General features: G+C 42.1%; 1 protein-coding gene across 1 annotated transcript in view; it reads right to left on the reverse strand.

The window, feature by feature from the left end:
- ADGB (androglobin) overlaps nt 1-15,949 on the reverse strand; it is a 360,063-nt gene that overhangs the window by 234,518 nt on the left and 109,596 nt on the right. The window contains exons 10-12 of the mRNA XM_019527460.1: nt 9,996-10,090; nt 5,451-5,625; nt 2,867-2,957 (exon numbers count right to left, since the gene is read on the reverse strand). Coding sequence (XP_019383005.1) covers nt 2,867-2,957; nt 5,451-5,625; nt 9,996-10,090 — 361 coding nt within the window. The remainder of the gene's footprint in view (nt 1-2,866; nt 2,958-5,450; nt 5,626-9,995; nt 10,091-15,949) is intronic.

Here is a 15,949-nt window from a genome sequence, read left to right on the forward strand (position 1 = left end):
GAATAGAAGCCCCTGGAAGGGAACATGGAAAACAAAGGGCCAAAGTTTTGGGGGAAGATAGCAAGGGAGGGAGGACAGCAAGAAGGGAGGGAGCAGAGGCAGATATCAGGGGACTGGCAAGAACCAGGAGGGGACAGCAACAAAGGAGGGGAAAGATAAAAGCTGCAGTAGTAGGGGCAGAATGATCTGGAACCATATTTATGCATATAACTGAAAACCATAATAAGAGGCATGTTTCAACCTCCTATTGGAAGACCTATACAAAAAATGACACCTGACTACAGCTTCCAGTTATTCTGTCACCTCATCACAGAAGACTACTTTGTGGATGTGAAAATCTCAGACCTACTAAAAATCACAGCCCTACTGAAAAGGCATGCGAGTGGTTTACACTATAAACTTCTGATTCTCCATTTTGTTACTTAAAAATGTAAAAAACTACATTTAAAAAGAAACCCAGTAAAGCACTTTGAAATCGGCAAAGCTAAGAATTCAAAAGCTGGAAGTTTCAAAAATAAGGTAGCCAGTACCAGGAGGCTCCCTGTCTCATTCACTACACAGCCTGAATGAGCATTTGCAGTTGTTCTTTTTATCCTCATCACTGTGTGTGTCACTCCATGTATTATTCAAGACACAAGATGCAAACCCCACACAAAATTCAGAACTATTAATTTCCTCACAAGATTCTCTGTGCTGCCCTCATCATAATATTTTAGTGAAGCATAAATGTTAATGAATTCATCTTTACAGCAAACGTCAGACAAGAAACTGAGGACAGACTTTAAAGTCAAAGTTAAAAAATGTGTCCATTAATTTGGGGTATCCAGTTTTAGAAACCTATGACCTAATTTTGCAGAATACTTAACATTTTATAGTACCTGATACTTTTAGAGCAACGATCCAATTTACAAAGAAGATGCAGGATGCCTTTAGTTGGACAAGAAGAAAGAAAGAACACAAAATATTCACAGGAGGAGACTAGGTGACCTGCAAGCACTGCAGAGGACTTGCGACAGAAGAAAGAAAAGAATCCAATTTTCCACTTTGGCCCTTTAACTATTTTAATCACCAAGCTGTCCTTTTTCCTCCATGGTTTCCTACCTCATTCACCACAGACCTTAGAGTCAACAATCTCAATCACTACACAGTCCTGATTCACTCCCAAAGCATTCCCTTCTGTGTTCTAACAAAGGAAGACGGCCAGTTTAAAAAATAGTATTTGATCATGTAATTAAATAATGCTTCACAAGGCATGCTGACAAGGAAGGTGAATGCCTAGGAAGCCTTAATGCAACATTTGGCGTACTCAACTTCACTAACAGTGTTTTTTTAAACACAGCTTTTACTTTCCTTTAATATAAGACATAGTAGAAGAATTGTTCAGTAAAGTGCAAAGACCCTGATAGTAGAGAAATGCAGGCTGCCCTGAATTCCAGGATATTACAACATGTTATGTTAAAACTAGAATGTCTGGAAGAATTTGATTATGAGGTGATCCAGTAAAGTTCCTTAAATCTTGTAGTATTTCTCAACAATGCTGTAGACAGTGGAATTGGATTGAGACGAGACAGCATAACAATGCAAGAGGTACCACTGATCTGTCTATATCAGCTAGATGAAATCAGTGAACAGTACTGACTCAGTCATTTGGTAGCCTCCCTGCAGAATCTGGCTAAAATAGTCACAAGAGGCCATGAGGCCCAGTAAGCTGAGAGAGGAACTGATAGATGTTCTGGGGCTGAAGAAGAGGTCTGAAACCTGTACTGCAGCTGAAATGCTGTCACAAGCTGTTGCCTAGAACTGATTTTGTGAAGTCTCTAACTTGTGTTAACATGAAAGTGTTCCCGTGCCAGTGAATATAGCAACTGGCAGAATGCCTTAAAGACAAAGTGCAAAGTTGAGGCAAGAGGCCTTTTATTAAGCAAATCTTTAGAGGCAGGGTTTCTTTCTAAGTATAAGCACACTTTTAATTAAAAATCTTGATCCATTGCCTGACTAGTACATCCTATTGATGACAGAAAATGGAAGCTGTTTTTCCATGTTTTCTTTTCCATTTAAATAGTGTTGAACAGCAATTCTATGCACCTTGTACTTCAGAAGGAACATATGTAGCTATTTACATGAATTCTTCTTACAGTATCATGCAGGATGCTACAAAGGAGGAACTGAAGGAAAAAGTGGGCCTCTGCCATTTGCATGCAGTTGTAAATGAACTAATAAAGCCAATTTTCATATACAATTAATGTACATGACCAATTTCAATTAACACATCCATAATTGAGGACATAGTCATTTAATATTTAATAACTCCTCAGATTCAGAAGCTATATAGGTCATTTTCATTATAAATCTCCATTTATCAATGCTATAATAAGAAATACAGGGGGGAAACAACCAAAAGAGAAGTAACGGCTATAAGAACTTCCTAAGCATGCTATAGGACTTGATCTAAAGCCTACTTAAATCAGAACAAAACCACTATTGATTTTGATGGGCTTTGAGTTTTGTGCCTTCAGACATTTGTGGGTATGATCAATGTTTTGAGGCTAAATCTGGTGTCTGTTAGGAGAAGGAAGAACGGAACAGAACTTTCAGGCACAATGCCTGAAATACTGTAGGAAAGGTAAATGGCAAAACATCATTTTAAAAAAGAACATTTTCTCATGCAGTTACATGTCAGATAAAATCTACAGACCCTTGAGTGAGCAATTAATTTATATAATCATATACTGAAAGCATAAAGGAAGGCTTTTTTGTTTATATTGTTATTATTTAGAACTTAAAACTGGACTGTTAACACTATATTAGAACAGCTAAGTGAATACATATAAATTCTATTACTGTGCAGAAAGTTTAATGTACTTACACATCCGTGGGCACTGTGATAACATTAAGTCTGTAATTCAAAAATGGACTGGCAATTTCAATATGCTGCTCAGATTTCTTCACTATAGGCTCTGAAAAAAATGTTGTAAAGCCTCTTATGTGTGCTAAGTAATGAAACAGTGACATTGTTCAAAGTAATATTCACAAATAAAGGTTAATACCAGGCTATTCTTGGTATAATTCAAGCTAAGATGTGGCATATTATAAAAGTACATAACTTGTTAAAGTTCCAATTCATTATACTTTTTGAAAAATAATTTATTTTTGGACATATGCTTTACAGAAGATTTGAATGCACTAGGAGTTTTGAAATATGATTTCACAGTATCATTTCTGTTCATGAGACCCCTTTAAAACCTTCATTACAGCTGACTTGCCCTAATAGTATCCTGCAAGCAATCAAATCAATAGGACCCAATCAAACCAAATCTTGATAGCATTGTTCAATTTTTATTTCATTCTAGCAAGAACATTCCATCTGAGATCAATAAAATTTGACTAATTGAGGTATTAGACTTAGATGGATGCACTGAAAAGTGTACGTAAAGCAAAAAATAAATATAATAAAATACTTAAATGTGTAAAAAAAGTCTTCATCCATATCAAGATCTACATGAATGCTGGGTCAGATTCTAATGCTGAAAATCCATTAACATATCGACCCTTTTAGCACACTGTAATCTGACCATCAAGACTGAGTCATAAAAAAGCACCAAGGAAGAAGAGGACCGATCCACCTTTTGCATTAATAGTTTTTCAGGGCCTCTAGTAGGGTTCCTAGGACACTTGGAACCACTTGTAGGTATAAGTATCACTTTTATATCAGCCTTGGTTTGATCAATCTGAGTGCCCTTGCATGCAAGTGTTCACAAGGCTTAGGTCACCCTAAAAATTGGACACCTGATGAGAAGTTATTCACTTCAGAGGTAAACTAACTTTAGATCAATAAGAGGTAGACCTGACCTAGTGAATGCCTGCATGCATTCACAGCACAGCCCTGGGGCTAGGAAAGGCCAGCCACATACCACAGCCCCAGGGCTGTGCTGTTCTCCCCCCACACCCCATCTCAACCTTGATGCGGCTATTTTTGACCCCCCAATAACTTCCCCTCCAGACCAGGGAGCTCCCCGCACAGACCTGCTGGCCTTCTTCTGCAGACCTGCCAGCCCCTACTGGATGTGCCAACCTCCTCCCAGCCCCACCAGCCCCTCACTTGAGTTACTTTCCTCTGGCTGCTCATGCCACTCCCAACAAATGGCAAACCCCAATGGCACTCTTGGTTTAGGTGGCTTAAAATAAGATGCTTAAACCTCAGGCAGGCCCCACAAATGCTTGTTTACGCCCTGGTAGTCCTAGGAAAATATGACATGACATACAGCTGTTCAAGTGCCCAGTAATCCACAGTGGTACAAAGCAGAGCAAAAGCATGTACTGTAGGTGTGCTTTCACAGAAATTCCAGAGTGCTTTGTGGAGGACCTGAGCTAGCTTTTGTACTAGAAGCAGTATAGACATATTGGTGCAGTATTCTGCCTGATCTAATTACCCTTCTTCTTAAGGATAAAATATTGCCTCAAGTGACTATCCTGTATTCGTTATGATCTGGCTTATTTTGTTGAATACAAAAGTTGTCAAAAGCATGTCTAAAGCTAGCTTGGGTATCCATCCCCAAGCAATGTAATTATCCCCTAAAGCACAGACCAATTCTAAGGGTATATTTACCTTAATATTTAGAGTTGATCAAGGGCAACATTCACTCAGGCAGAGCCATATGAGCTACCACTCCCCATCAGTGTGTTATTTTGCAACCTTCCCCAAAACCATCTACACTATGCTTCTCATTTCTCAGGGAGAGCCCTCCTAAGAATTTGTTTGTTGTCTCTCTGTAGTTGACTAGGTACACAACCAGTAGAGGGCTGGAAATCAAGAACAGGAAATCTAGAAAGTGTTGACTGAAGATTTCCTGTTCTTAAGCCTGCAGTATATTCCAAACAACCTGCAGACAGAAGTGAACTAAGAGGGAGGCTCAGCTTTGTACCTAGAAATTTCAGGCAGCTACTACTGGTTGTCAGTCTTAAGAGTTTTGCAGTGTAGGTGGTCTGTAGTTTAAATGGAGGGTATAAGGTCAACACTAACCCTCTGTATACAGATTACCTAGTATGTAAGGAGTCCCAATGCTGGCAGTAGGATTATTCACACACTTAAAGTTAAGTATATTTAAATGCTTTTCTGACTCAGTCTCAGAATGCTCCTATAGCACTATTTATTTGCAGTTTTTGCCTGTTCAGTTAGGATGTGACTAAGTCAATCACTAGCTCTCTCTAATGTAGGTTTGGGGATTTCTTAAAGATATTATGAGCTATCCTTCCTCTCAGACATACACCTGTATGAAAGAGTCTGTGCATGGGAGAATAAGTGAGAAAAAGAAAAAGATAAAAAATAAGATGTTCATTCCTGGAATTATGCTAGAATTTGTCCAAATACACATTCACAATTGTGACAACAAAAACTTTAACGGGGATTTACTGCTAATTAAAAGTAGTTTATGAGACTTGAAAAAACAAACCTTGGGCTTCATCTGTCACAATGGTTTCTTTTTTTTGGCGGAAAAGTTTCCACTGAGGGATTGGTGATGGTTTTGGTGGCACTGTCAAAGGACAGGACCTAGTTCTGGTCACCAGCACAGGATGACTATATATATGAGAAAGGCCATATTGTCTCAACTTCTCAGAAGAATCAGCCTACAAAACAAAGAGAGATCATCTGAATGAGGGCAAGCTCTCTTTTCTAATAGACCTAAATAGTAAACACCAAATCTTAGTAAATATTTTTCTTTGGGTATTAAATAAACAAGAAAAATTCAGTTGGCAACTTTTTTCCAAACATTTTCTAGCAAAGATAACTATTCAGCAGAAAAGTATAATAGTACATTTATAAGAAGTGTTTACATTTTTTTTACTCTTCATACTGAAATTTATGCTACAAAAGGTGTTAGCTAATTTAATATATATAAATGTATGCTTTCAGGCTCTTCTGATAAACACAAAATAAAGTAGAATATAAAGCAAGAAAGGTTGACATCTTTAAAATTTTCTTCTAAAGCACTGGCTTCTGCTTTATATTGAGTCATATAGTAAGGTACAGTTCTACTGAGAAACTGGTCATTTATGTGGTTTGTAAAAATCTCTATGGGGTAAAATGACTCTGTGGCTGTTTTTTTAAAACCCTTAATCTCAATTTTTACTTTAGAAAACTCATTCATGTATAAAAGTACTAAACTTGGCTCATACCATCATAACTTTTAAGAATAGCTCTAGGCCATGGGGAGATGCAATGCTTGAAGTGCTCTGAACACCTCTGAAGTGCTTCAAATAGCGAACATACAGATATTCATAAATCAAGAAACACTTAAACATGACCAGTGTTTAAAAAACAATACTCAAAAATTAGGAACATCTTTGAAGTACTTCCTTTTGAAGCATTTCTTGAAAGCTCGGTATGCTCTAAGAAACAGGAAGGGGGGTTGCTCAGTCCTCCAGCATCCCACAGTGCTTTGCTACTTTCCCTCCCCCCATGAGGGGAAGGGGAAAGAGTGGGGCGAACCACCAATGAGCATCCTCCTGTATGCTCAGCCATCCTCAGCAATCTGCAATGCCCAGGAGGCACAAGAAGAATCCATCTTTCTGGGTTCTGGGAGGTGGAACCCTCAGGACTGAGCAACCTGTGGCAGAGGGAGGGGTGGCAGGTGGGGGCCATACATCTGGATGGCACTAAAACGCTCCATATCTGAAGCATTTCAAATTGGAGTGGAATGCAAAACACTTTAAATGTACATCTGTCCATGACTATATGGGATTGAGGGATGTTCATTCCATAAAAAGTTACTGTCTAATATTTAAGCTATTCCTTCACTACTTAATGTTCAGTCTGAATATCTGTACACTCTTCTATGTTTCTATTTTACAAACATATCTTTTAATGCTTAGTAAAGACACCACCAATTGCTGGTCTCTTTAAATGCTCTTATCAGACAGCATTCTTCACCATTCCTGCTTATTGCCTGTTGTCCCTGTGACTATATAAACTAGAAATTCCACAAGATTATTGTGGCTATGTTTGTTGACATGACTGAAAAGGGAGAGAATTAACTGAGGATGAAAAAAAATCCACAAACCATTTCATTTGATGATGATTTGGACAGATAATTCACAGAAGAGTGGCCTGTGTTTAGAAATGATTACAAGGGAACCATTGTAACTGTTTTACTGTAGAGGTTAGCAGTCAACTGTTGCCTAAGATACATCCTAGAACAGTTTTCAAATATTGGTATTTTTTCTTTTCCTTCTTCAAAAAAAAACCTTTCAGAAGGCAGCCAAATATAGCTATGGGATGCTATAGAAACACACTCCCTAACAAGTCTGGACAAAAGAGAAAATGCCAAGTCTTTGGGGGAAGTGCTGACCCCCAATTAAGTCAATGACAAAACAACCATTGACTTCAATACAGCTAAGCTTTCATCCCAATAATTCAACTAATATTCCAAAATTTAATTATAGCCATTGGTAGATTCCTTAGACCAGGGGTCAGCAACATACAGCCCGCAGGCAGGTTCTGGCCAGTGGAGCCATTGGATCCATCTTATGGGCTTTCTCTGTGCCCATGCCCATGATAAGCAGCAAGAAACTGCACTGGGGCCAGGCAACTTCCAGCTGTGGGCACTGCCACTGCTACTTCTTCCCTCTACTCCTAGCTTCTGCCCAGCTGTAATGTGGGCACACCTTCTAGCTGGTGGGGAGCTGTTTCACGGCCAGGGAACTGCAAACTGCTGCTGCCATTCTCTCCCCTGATTGTGCCCCTCCGCCCGCAGTGCAGAAGAAGCAGCAGCAGCAAAAGGGATGCAGCTTTCAGTTGCCCAACCCTGGCTCAGCTCTACACTGGCTGGAAACTGCACACATCCCAGTCCCCATTTCCCAGCTGGGGCATGAATGCAGCTCCCAAGTGCCAGGCCCTGGCATGGGCACAAGCAAACAGGCCAGCCACTGACATCCTGCAGCAGCTCCTCAGCCTGTATCAGGCGGAAGCTAGGTAGTCCTGGCTTGAGCCTTGCGAAAGGTTGCCAGCTCCAGCCTTAGACTACAAACGCAGCTTGAACTCAACTTGCCCCAGTGAGATCCAGAAAATTTTACTCTTGTTTATCTAATTAAGTTCTCTTAAGCTGCATTCTCCCATGATTCATTATAAAATGACTGTCAGACATCTAGGGACTTGTCAGTCTCACCCCATCTGGACTATCAAGTCTCTTTTTCAATAATCTCTTTGTCCTTAGAGACTGAGGACAAGTTTGGAAATCAGTTCCCTTAGGGCAGCAGAGAATGCAAATACTAAGCTACCACTTCCAAACTGCTTTCTGATGACTATTATTTTTGTATTACTATCTTAGGTGCAACAGTGTAAAACAACTTGAATTATACAGTATAAAATTATAGATGACAAAGTGGTCCTTATAGCAACACAATACAATTTAAACAAAGAATATAATCCTGGAATCAAGTGGAATTAAACACCGATCTTTCAGAACATTTTAGAAAAATAACACCATACATTTCCTTATTCTATAAAGACTACTTGCATTTAAGTGGTCTAGTTGCCAGTTACAGAAATCAAATTGAAAAAAGAATCTGTTTTTATTTCCACAAACACAAGCTATTATTTCAAGAATGCTTTCCTCTATCGTTGTAAATAGCTTTTGGGTTGCTTGAATGATTAATTGCAAAAATAAGTTCAAATTCCTGCTGCTTCTCCTCCCTCTATCCCCTGCCAAAGTAAGGAATACTACATCTACTATCCATTTACTTTCATCAGTCATGACATTCACAAGTTAAATGAACATTTACTGGCTATTTTCTGTTAATATATTAGTTTATTAGAAAGTATACCTCAAATGATTTATTAATCTTCATTCTAAAAATATATTTGTTCACCTTTTCTTATTTTGCTTTTTATAAATATTAATTTATTTAGTATAATTAAAGTAAGTCTTTAATTTAACAAGCTTTAGTCCAGATTTTCATGACCTCCATGATCATAAAAACTTTAAATAGAGGGAGTAAAGAATATAAAACAGACTAGATAAAAACCTGAATTATCAAGACTACAGTAGCGAAAAGGAAAACAATATGATTAAATGTAGAAGGCAGGATAGATTTCCACCCTACAGACTAACCATAATATACATTAAGATGCTATTATATATTAAGATACTTATTTTGTACACACACACATACACGCACTTTCAAACTTTTTCAGGCTTCAACCACGTTAGTCTTAATTTAATACTAACACAGCTAACTGCACCTCCAGGATTAAATGTATTCAGAAATAAACAAAACCAAATACACATTACCAGGTGATTTGTTCTTTGGTTTTGGGTGTTTTTTACAACATACATTTTATTAAATAACAATCTTAAGCTCCCTATACACATTACAAATATTGTGCAACTTAACTGGTTAACTGTACAACTACCTTAAGAACAGCTGCATGTGCAAAGTAGCTATCACAACATAAAAGCCTTCAACAAGCTATAAAGTTAGACCTGGAAAATGTGCACTATGTTTATAGCTGGTTGCTACTGAGCTTTAATTTGCACATGTAGCAGGGTCTCCCCTGTGGCTCCCAGCTGCAGGGTTGCACTATGCCCAGCCTGAAACCCCTGAGCCCTGCGGATCGCAGCTGCTGCCATCCCCAAAGCTTGGGGGTGCATGAAATCCCAGGGCCCACATGCACAGCTGGGATCAAGAGCCCCATTAGACACAGGACTCTTGCTTCCAGCTGTGCCTGACCCCCATGGCTGGAAGCTCCCTTAGCAAAGGGGGATCCCATCTGTGAAAGCCTGCTTCTTGCCAATGCAGGGAAAGCCCAGGATTGGGCAAAAAGGCATGACTATGACTAGATCTAATGCACAGTCCCACAACCATGCTTCCTGTCTGGTATGGCAGGAGGCATGATTGTGTGGATCACACGCTAATTCCAATCACACCTTCACCTGCACATGTAGAGGGGGTCTTAATTGTAAAATAGCTGTTATTTTTCTGAGACCATAAAACCTTACCATTTGAGCTAATGCAAAGATATTTTCTTCAAACAAATGAAGAGGTATACAGTTAGCATACACCACCATTTGTGGCTGTGTTGGCAATGAAGAGCCTAGAAAACAGAGACAGATATTAGTACTTCTGAGAACTGAACAAAGATAAAATAACTTTTGAAAAACATAACACCAAATGATTCTAATTCCCAGTGCAACACTATCCTTCTACAGTATGGTTGAAATATTACATTTGAGAGAGATGCTTAAAAACTACACAGAGGAATCTGTTAGAAAAGCCCTGCTGTTTTTTTTGTCCATGCCAATTTTGCACACTAGCACCTTTTAAATACATTGTTTCACACAAAACATTGCAGGAGGACTTTCTTCAAAAAAGCTACAGGTCAAGAGATAACTTTTCGTGTTTGGGCTGGGGGAGATTTTTCTGGCAGATGCTAAGATATTAGTATTGTCATAGTAAAAAGCACAAACATCTAGACAGAACAGATAAAAAATCTACAGACAGACAATTTCCACTTCTAATATTGGATCTTACAACAGTTAAAAAAAGACTTTAGGAAAAATCTGTGAGAAGCATGTGACACACTTGAAGTCACTGTGAAGGAAAGTTTAAAAGGTATCATGACTCTGTAATATAGTTCTTAAATCATAGGCTACAAAACTGACTCAAAAACAAAGGGTTCATAATAAATTCCATAAAATGTCTTTTACAGGCATGTTTTGTTCTTGTTCTGATATTTCAGCCTGTAAGGAAGGCTAATGACTCTACCATGCTTGTGGAAGATAGATCAGGGATGGGCAAAATAGAGTCCACAGGCCAGATCTGGCCTGCCGAGGGATTTTGTCTGGCCTGCAGCAGGTCCCTCAGTCCCACCCAGCATAGGTGCAAAGAGCAGCCCACGCTGTAGCGTGTGTGGCTAGTTCTGGTGCCCCTGAGTACACAGCAGGCAGGGGCAGTGCAACAGCCAGACTCCGCCTCCTGGTAGTCCCCACAGTGGCAGCTCCTTCTAGCTGCCACTGCCAGTGTCTGCCACTGGGGGGGTACACCTCCCTTGCTACCTGGCACCACAGCCCATTCCAAATGAAAGGGAGTCAGTCTATGGAGTCTCCATGGAGACTGACCTGGGACCTGTGTGGGTCAGGTTTGCAGCTAGGCAGATGGGATGGAGTTGTGGGTGGGCAAGGAGCAGTATCCGGGAGCAGGATGCCTTTCCCCACCCACCTGTGGCCCCATCCCATCCAGCCAGCCACACGCCCTGCCTGCGCAGGACCACAGGATCACCAGGTGGTGAAAGTGCAGGGCCAGGGATCAGGACTGAGCAGTGATTCACTCCCTGCATGCCCCTGACTGTGGAACCAGTGCCTGTTGCAAGGATATGCGAGGAGTGGCTTGTTGCTCTGCCTCAGGCCCCTAAGATAGATGCATGCCTAGGAATGGGCATATCTATATATGTGTGTGCGTGTGTGTGTGTATGCATACATATATATACACACACACATACAATTTTCAAAACAGATAACATTTTAGTTTATACTGACAAGAAGTGGCTAGAAAATATGTGCAAGTGGACAGAGTATATAGCTTCCTCAGAGATTTCATACTCCAATGATTTCAAGGTTATGTGCAGATTCAAATCTATTTGAATAGCTCTGGTTCTTGAACTTTCTTTCTAAAACCTTTTAAATGCAGCATCTCTGTCAAATAAGTTGATTGTACATTAGAACTACTTTCCAGTTGGCCTTTATTATTTTTTCCACGTTTGTGACTCCGGTGCTAACCATAGCTGTTATGTTAGCTATGGGTTTCATTTATTTAAAATCAAGGATGTCATCTGGGTGTGATCTCAGTCCCCTGCAGACATTTCTGATCTGCTACAAAAGCAGCACCAAAAGCTCCCTATGTACAACATGTTACAGAACAGTAAGTGCCATAAGTCATTCTAATCTCATCTCATGTGAGAAAACAAGTACTTCACTGACTACCAGGTGGAACCTAAAGCTGCAATCCCCAGTCCAGATGGGTTGTGAAATGACATGTCTAGAAGGCACAGAATAAATTATTAGAGCATGGAAATCATTAACCAACTGCTGTATCATATCCACTTTATTCATATTAGTGGAATATTAAAAAGAAACAGCTTTTTAGAAAAGCAACAATATTTGCTTATTTTTTCACTGTATTAAAAACAATCAGATGAAAATGTTATCTATGACACAATATATGACACTAAGTATGCTGCTGACTAGCATAAAATCAAAGTCTGTGATTTTGGCTAAAACAGAAAACATTTCTAAATGTGAATTATTAGGTCAAATATTTACAGACCATGATATTAATAAATGCTTAGATTCAGTACTGCCTATCATTAGACAGGTCACTGAGGACTTAAGAATTACACAGTTAGCAGGAAAAGATGTCAGATCTTAGCACACACACCATTTTGCTGTTTTATAAATTCATTTACAGAAAGGTAATATGAGCTATGCATTTGGACCAAACTGTCCCCCTTTACCACTGGAACATTACCAGAACTGATTCAGGTAAGACTTCTCCATTAAACTCAATTTAGAGGCCTGGCCAAAATTTTAGTGTGTGTATGGTTTTAGAGGCATTTCCCCCTGTTCACAGAAACAGGATGTGTCTTTGTGTTGTAAGTATCTCAAAATGATAATACATACTTGAAAGATTTTCAATCCTAATAATATTAGGTTCTAATTTCAATCTGTGACTGAAAACTTTATTCTGAATAGAAAAAAGCAAAATGGTGAGAACAAAGTTCTTTTTGTACATAATAATCATCTTAGGTACTTATATGGCCCTTATTACTATGGTTTCTGTGTGCCTCATAATCCTTTAAAGTATTTGCATTTCTCCAACCACTTCAAAGAAGTGGAGAAATACTATCATCTCCTTTTATACATGGGGGAACTGAGGCACAAAGATTTACCCCAAATCACACCATAAATCTGCAGTAAAATAGTCTTCAAAGCCCTGCCTAGCCCCTTATCTATAGAAACATCATTCTTGTTGGGGCTGTTTGAGGTTATTCAGAAACAGGGAGAAAAATAAAGAATTATCTAGAGCCTAGGCACGGAAGAAGGTTGGTGATTGCCCATTATGCACAAGACAGGGCTAGGATCAAATGTAACTGGATACTGAGGACAGCAGATGGAATTATTAACTGTTAGGGGACACAGTATGCCAAAATGTAGGTTATTTCCATAAGGTGAGCAAACCCTTTGGTAGCTGACTTTACCAGGTGACATCTTTTCACTCTAAATAAGAAGTATAAAAACTGCTGATTAATTGTTAATAAGTTAAATGTGTTTAGTGATTAAAAATAACAATATTAACAGATTCAAGATACCAAGTGTTAAAACAATATAGGACAAATACTCAGAGTTCAATCATTCAAACAAGTTATTTTGCCATTTTAGAAACAAAATATATATTTGTTAGAAGTCATTAAACAGGTACCTAGATAAGTTCATCTCAATGGGCGCGTCCAGACGAGCACTCACATGCCACTTGCACCATCTCAAACTCCTTTGAGATGCTGCACACCGCACATGTGGGAACACAAAAACATTCCCCATGCAGCAAATTTGCAGCGTGGGGCAAAATTAGACCCCTGGATCCAGGAGGCAAAAAAACCCCCACTGCAAAACAGTGGAGTAAGGCATGGTCCAGGACTGTGCCCTGAGGCAACCGGAGGCTCGCTCCTCCACAGAGATGCTCTGGTAGCCAACCAGAGCATCACTACAGCTGGCCCTTGCCCTAGGGCTGAAACACTCTACCTGCCCATGTGGGGCAAGCAGCAGTGCAGGCTGCAGGAACCTGGACCCGGCTTTGTGTCAGGTAAGTAAAATGGGTGGGAGGGAGTGGGGCTGGAGGAGGGGAGAGGGGACGATGGGGGGTGGCGCCTGGCCCCAGTCCCTGATTGTTCCCCTGCTGGGTCCCAGCTCCCAGATTGCTCCCCCCACTCCCTAATCACTCTCCTGCACAGCCCCCGCTCCCTCATTGCTCCCCTGCCCTGTCCCCACTCCCTCCCCTGCCCAGCCCCTGCTCCTTGATCACTCTCCTGCACAGCTCCCACTCCCACTCCCTGATTGCTCCCCTGCTCCCTGATCACTCCCCTGCACAGCCCCCGCTCCCTCCTTGCTCCCCTGCCCTGTCCCCACTCCCTCCCCTGCCCAGCCCCTGCTCCTTGATCACTCTCCTGCACAGCTCCCACTCCCACTCCCTGATTGCTCCCCTGCTCCCTGATCACTCCCCTGCACAGCCCCTGCTCCCTGATCGCTCCCCCCACTCCCTGCTTGCTCCCCTGCCAGCCCTGCCCCCCACACAGCCGACACTCACCAGCAGTAGCAGCGGTAGTTGAGACCACTCGGGGCCTAATGGCAGAGCTACCCCTGCATGGTGTGGTGCAGTGAGGGGCAGAAGGGCACCAGCCACCTGGCACCAGTGCTGCCACTGCCACATCACACGGGTGGAGCCTGGCTCAGCAGGGCACCATGTCAGGTGCTGTCTGGCAGCTCCAGCTGTCCCCTGGAGGCTGGCACCACTCAGCCTGAGGGGCCCCAAGCTGCCAAACAGCCCACAGCACCGTATGGCACCCTGCCAGCTGGGTTGCACTCTGGCAATGCAGCAGTGGCAGCTTGGGTGCCAGGTGGCCAGAGCTGCTCCCTGCTGTCACACACAGCACCGACGACTGCTTTTACAGCCAGTGAGTGCATGGATGCTGGGGTCAGGCAGGGCAGGGATCAGGGGCTGGGACTGGCCAGGGGAATGAGGGGGATGACTGGGGACTGGGGCCAGGCAGGGGGGCCCTTCTGCAGGAGGGAAAGTGGTAGCCCCTGCAGGGGGCATGAGGTCCCTGTTGGGGGACTTTGACCCCTGTTGGGGGGATGTGGCCCCTGTTGAGAGAGTGTGGACCTGTGGAGGTACAGCTTAGGGGCTATGCCCTGCAGGGGGCAGGGGATCCTCCTGAGAAGGCCCCCATAGGCTTCCCCACACCCATAGTCCCCCCACAATCCATCCACAAATCCCATACCTCCAAGCCCCACCACCCAGACCCCTCACCCATGTATCTGGCCCACTGGGTCAGGAGTGAGGAGACTGGGGTGGGTGGCAGGCTGTGGATTGTGAGTGTGGGGGCAAGGGTAGGGGCAGGGCACTGACATATCAGTGCTACTCAGTGCTGCACATCCTGGTGAGTGAAGATGGTAGGGGTAGCTCTGATTTTTCTATGACAAAGAAGCCAAAAGTCAATGCCAAACTGTATAGATATTTGGAATTTATTTCATTATGAGGATAGAGGCACTCCCTGGTAGGCTCCAGATTGCTTTAGAATTGGAAATACATCAATAAAACATTGCCCAACTGATTTGATCTCTCTCTCTCTCCGTCTCCCTCTCTCTATATATATGTCTAGTGGTCTTTTGTTTTACTTGGATTTGGGGGTATTTTACAGAGTGATTTTGGGATTTTTTTTATCAAGGATTTTGCAGTGTTTTAAATAGGTAACACCAGAATTGCTCCTAGTGAGGCAAGTGGCAGGACCCAGACAGAGGAGCCTGCTCAGAGCTGGCACCTGGGACCCACCTGGAGGTGGCTGACCTCCTGGCCACTTGGGGCCAGGAGGACATACTTTGACAGTTCAAAGCAGGCCACCACACTGAGAACATCTTCCAGGTAATAGGTGCCCAGATGGCTGGGAGGTGGCACACATGGCAGTAGTGCTGCACAAAGGCCACCTGTGCAACCTCAGGCCACTGGCAGCTGGCCCAGAGGGGCAGATGCCTCTAATGGCCATGCAGTCCCCATCTGGGTCTGGCAAGGTGTGCAGCCTTAGGGCCACATGCTGTCACAGGTGGCAACAGGTAACACCCAGGCAGCAGCCCCCACTACCAGACTGCTGCAGTGAATAAAGGGCACAGGGAACTCTCAGGGATGC

This window comes from Gavialis gangeticus, unplaced genomic scaffold, assembly GCF_001723915.1.
Source record: "Gavialis gangeticus isolate Ggan-Ray unplaced genomic scaffold, GavGan_comp1, whole genome shotgun sequence".
Classification (NCBI taxonomy): Eukaryota; Metazoa; Chordata; order Crocodylia; family Gavialidae; genus Gavialis; species Gavialis gangeticus.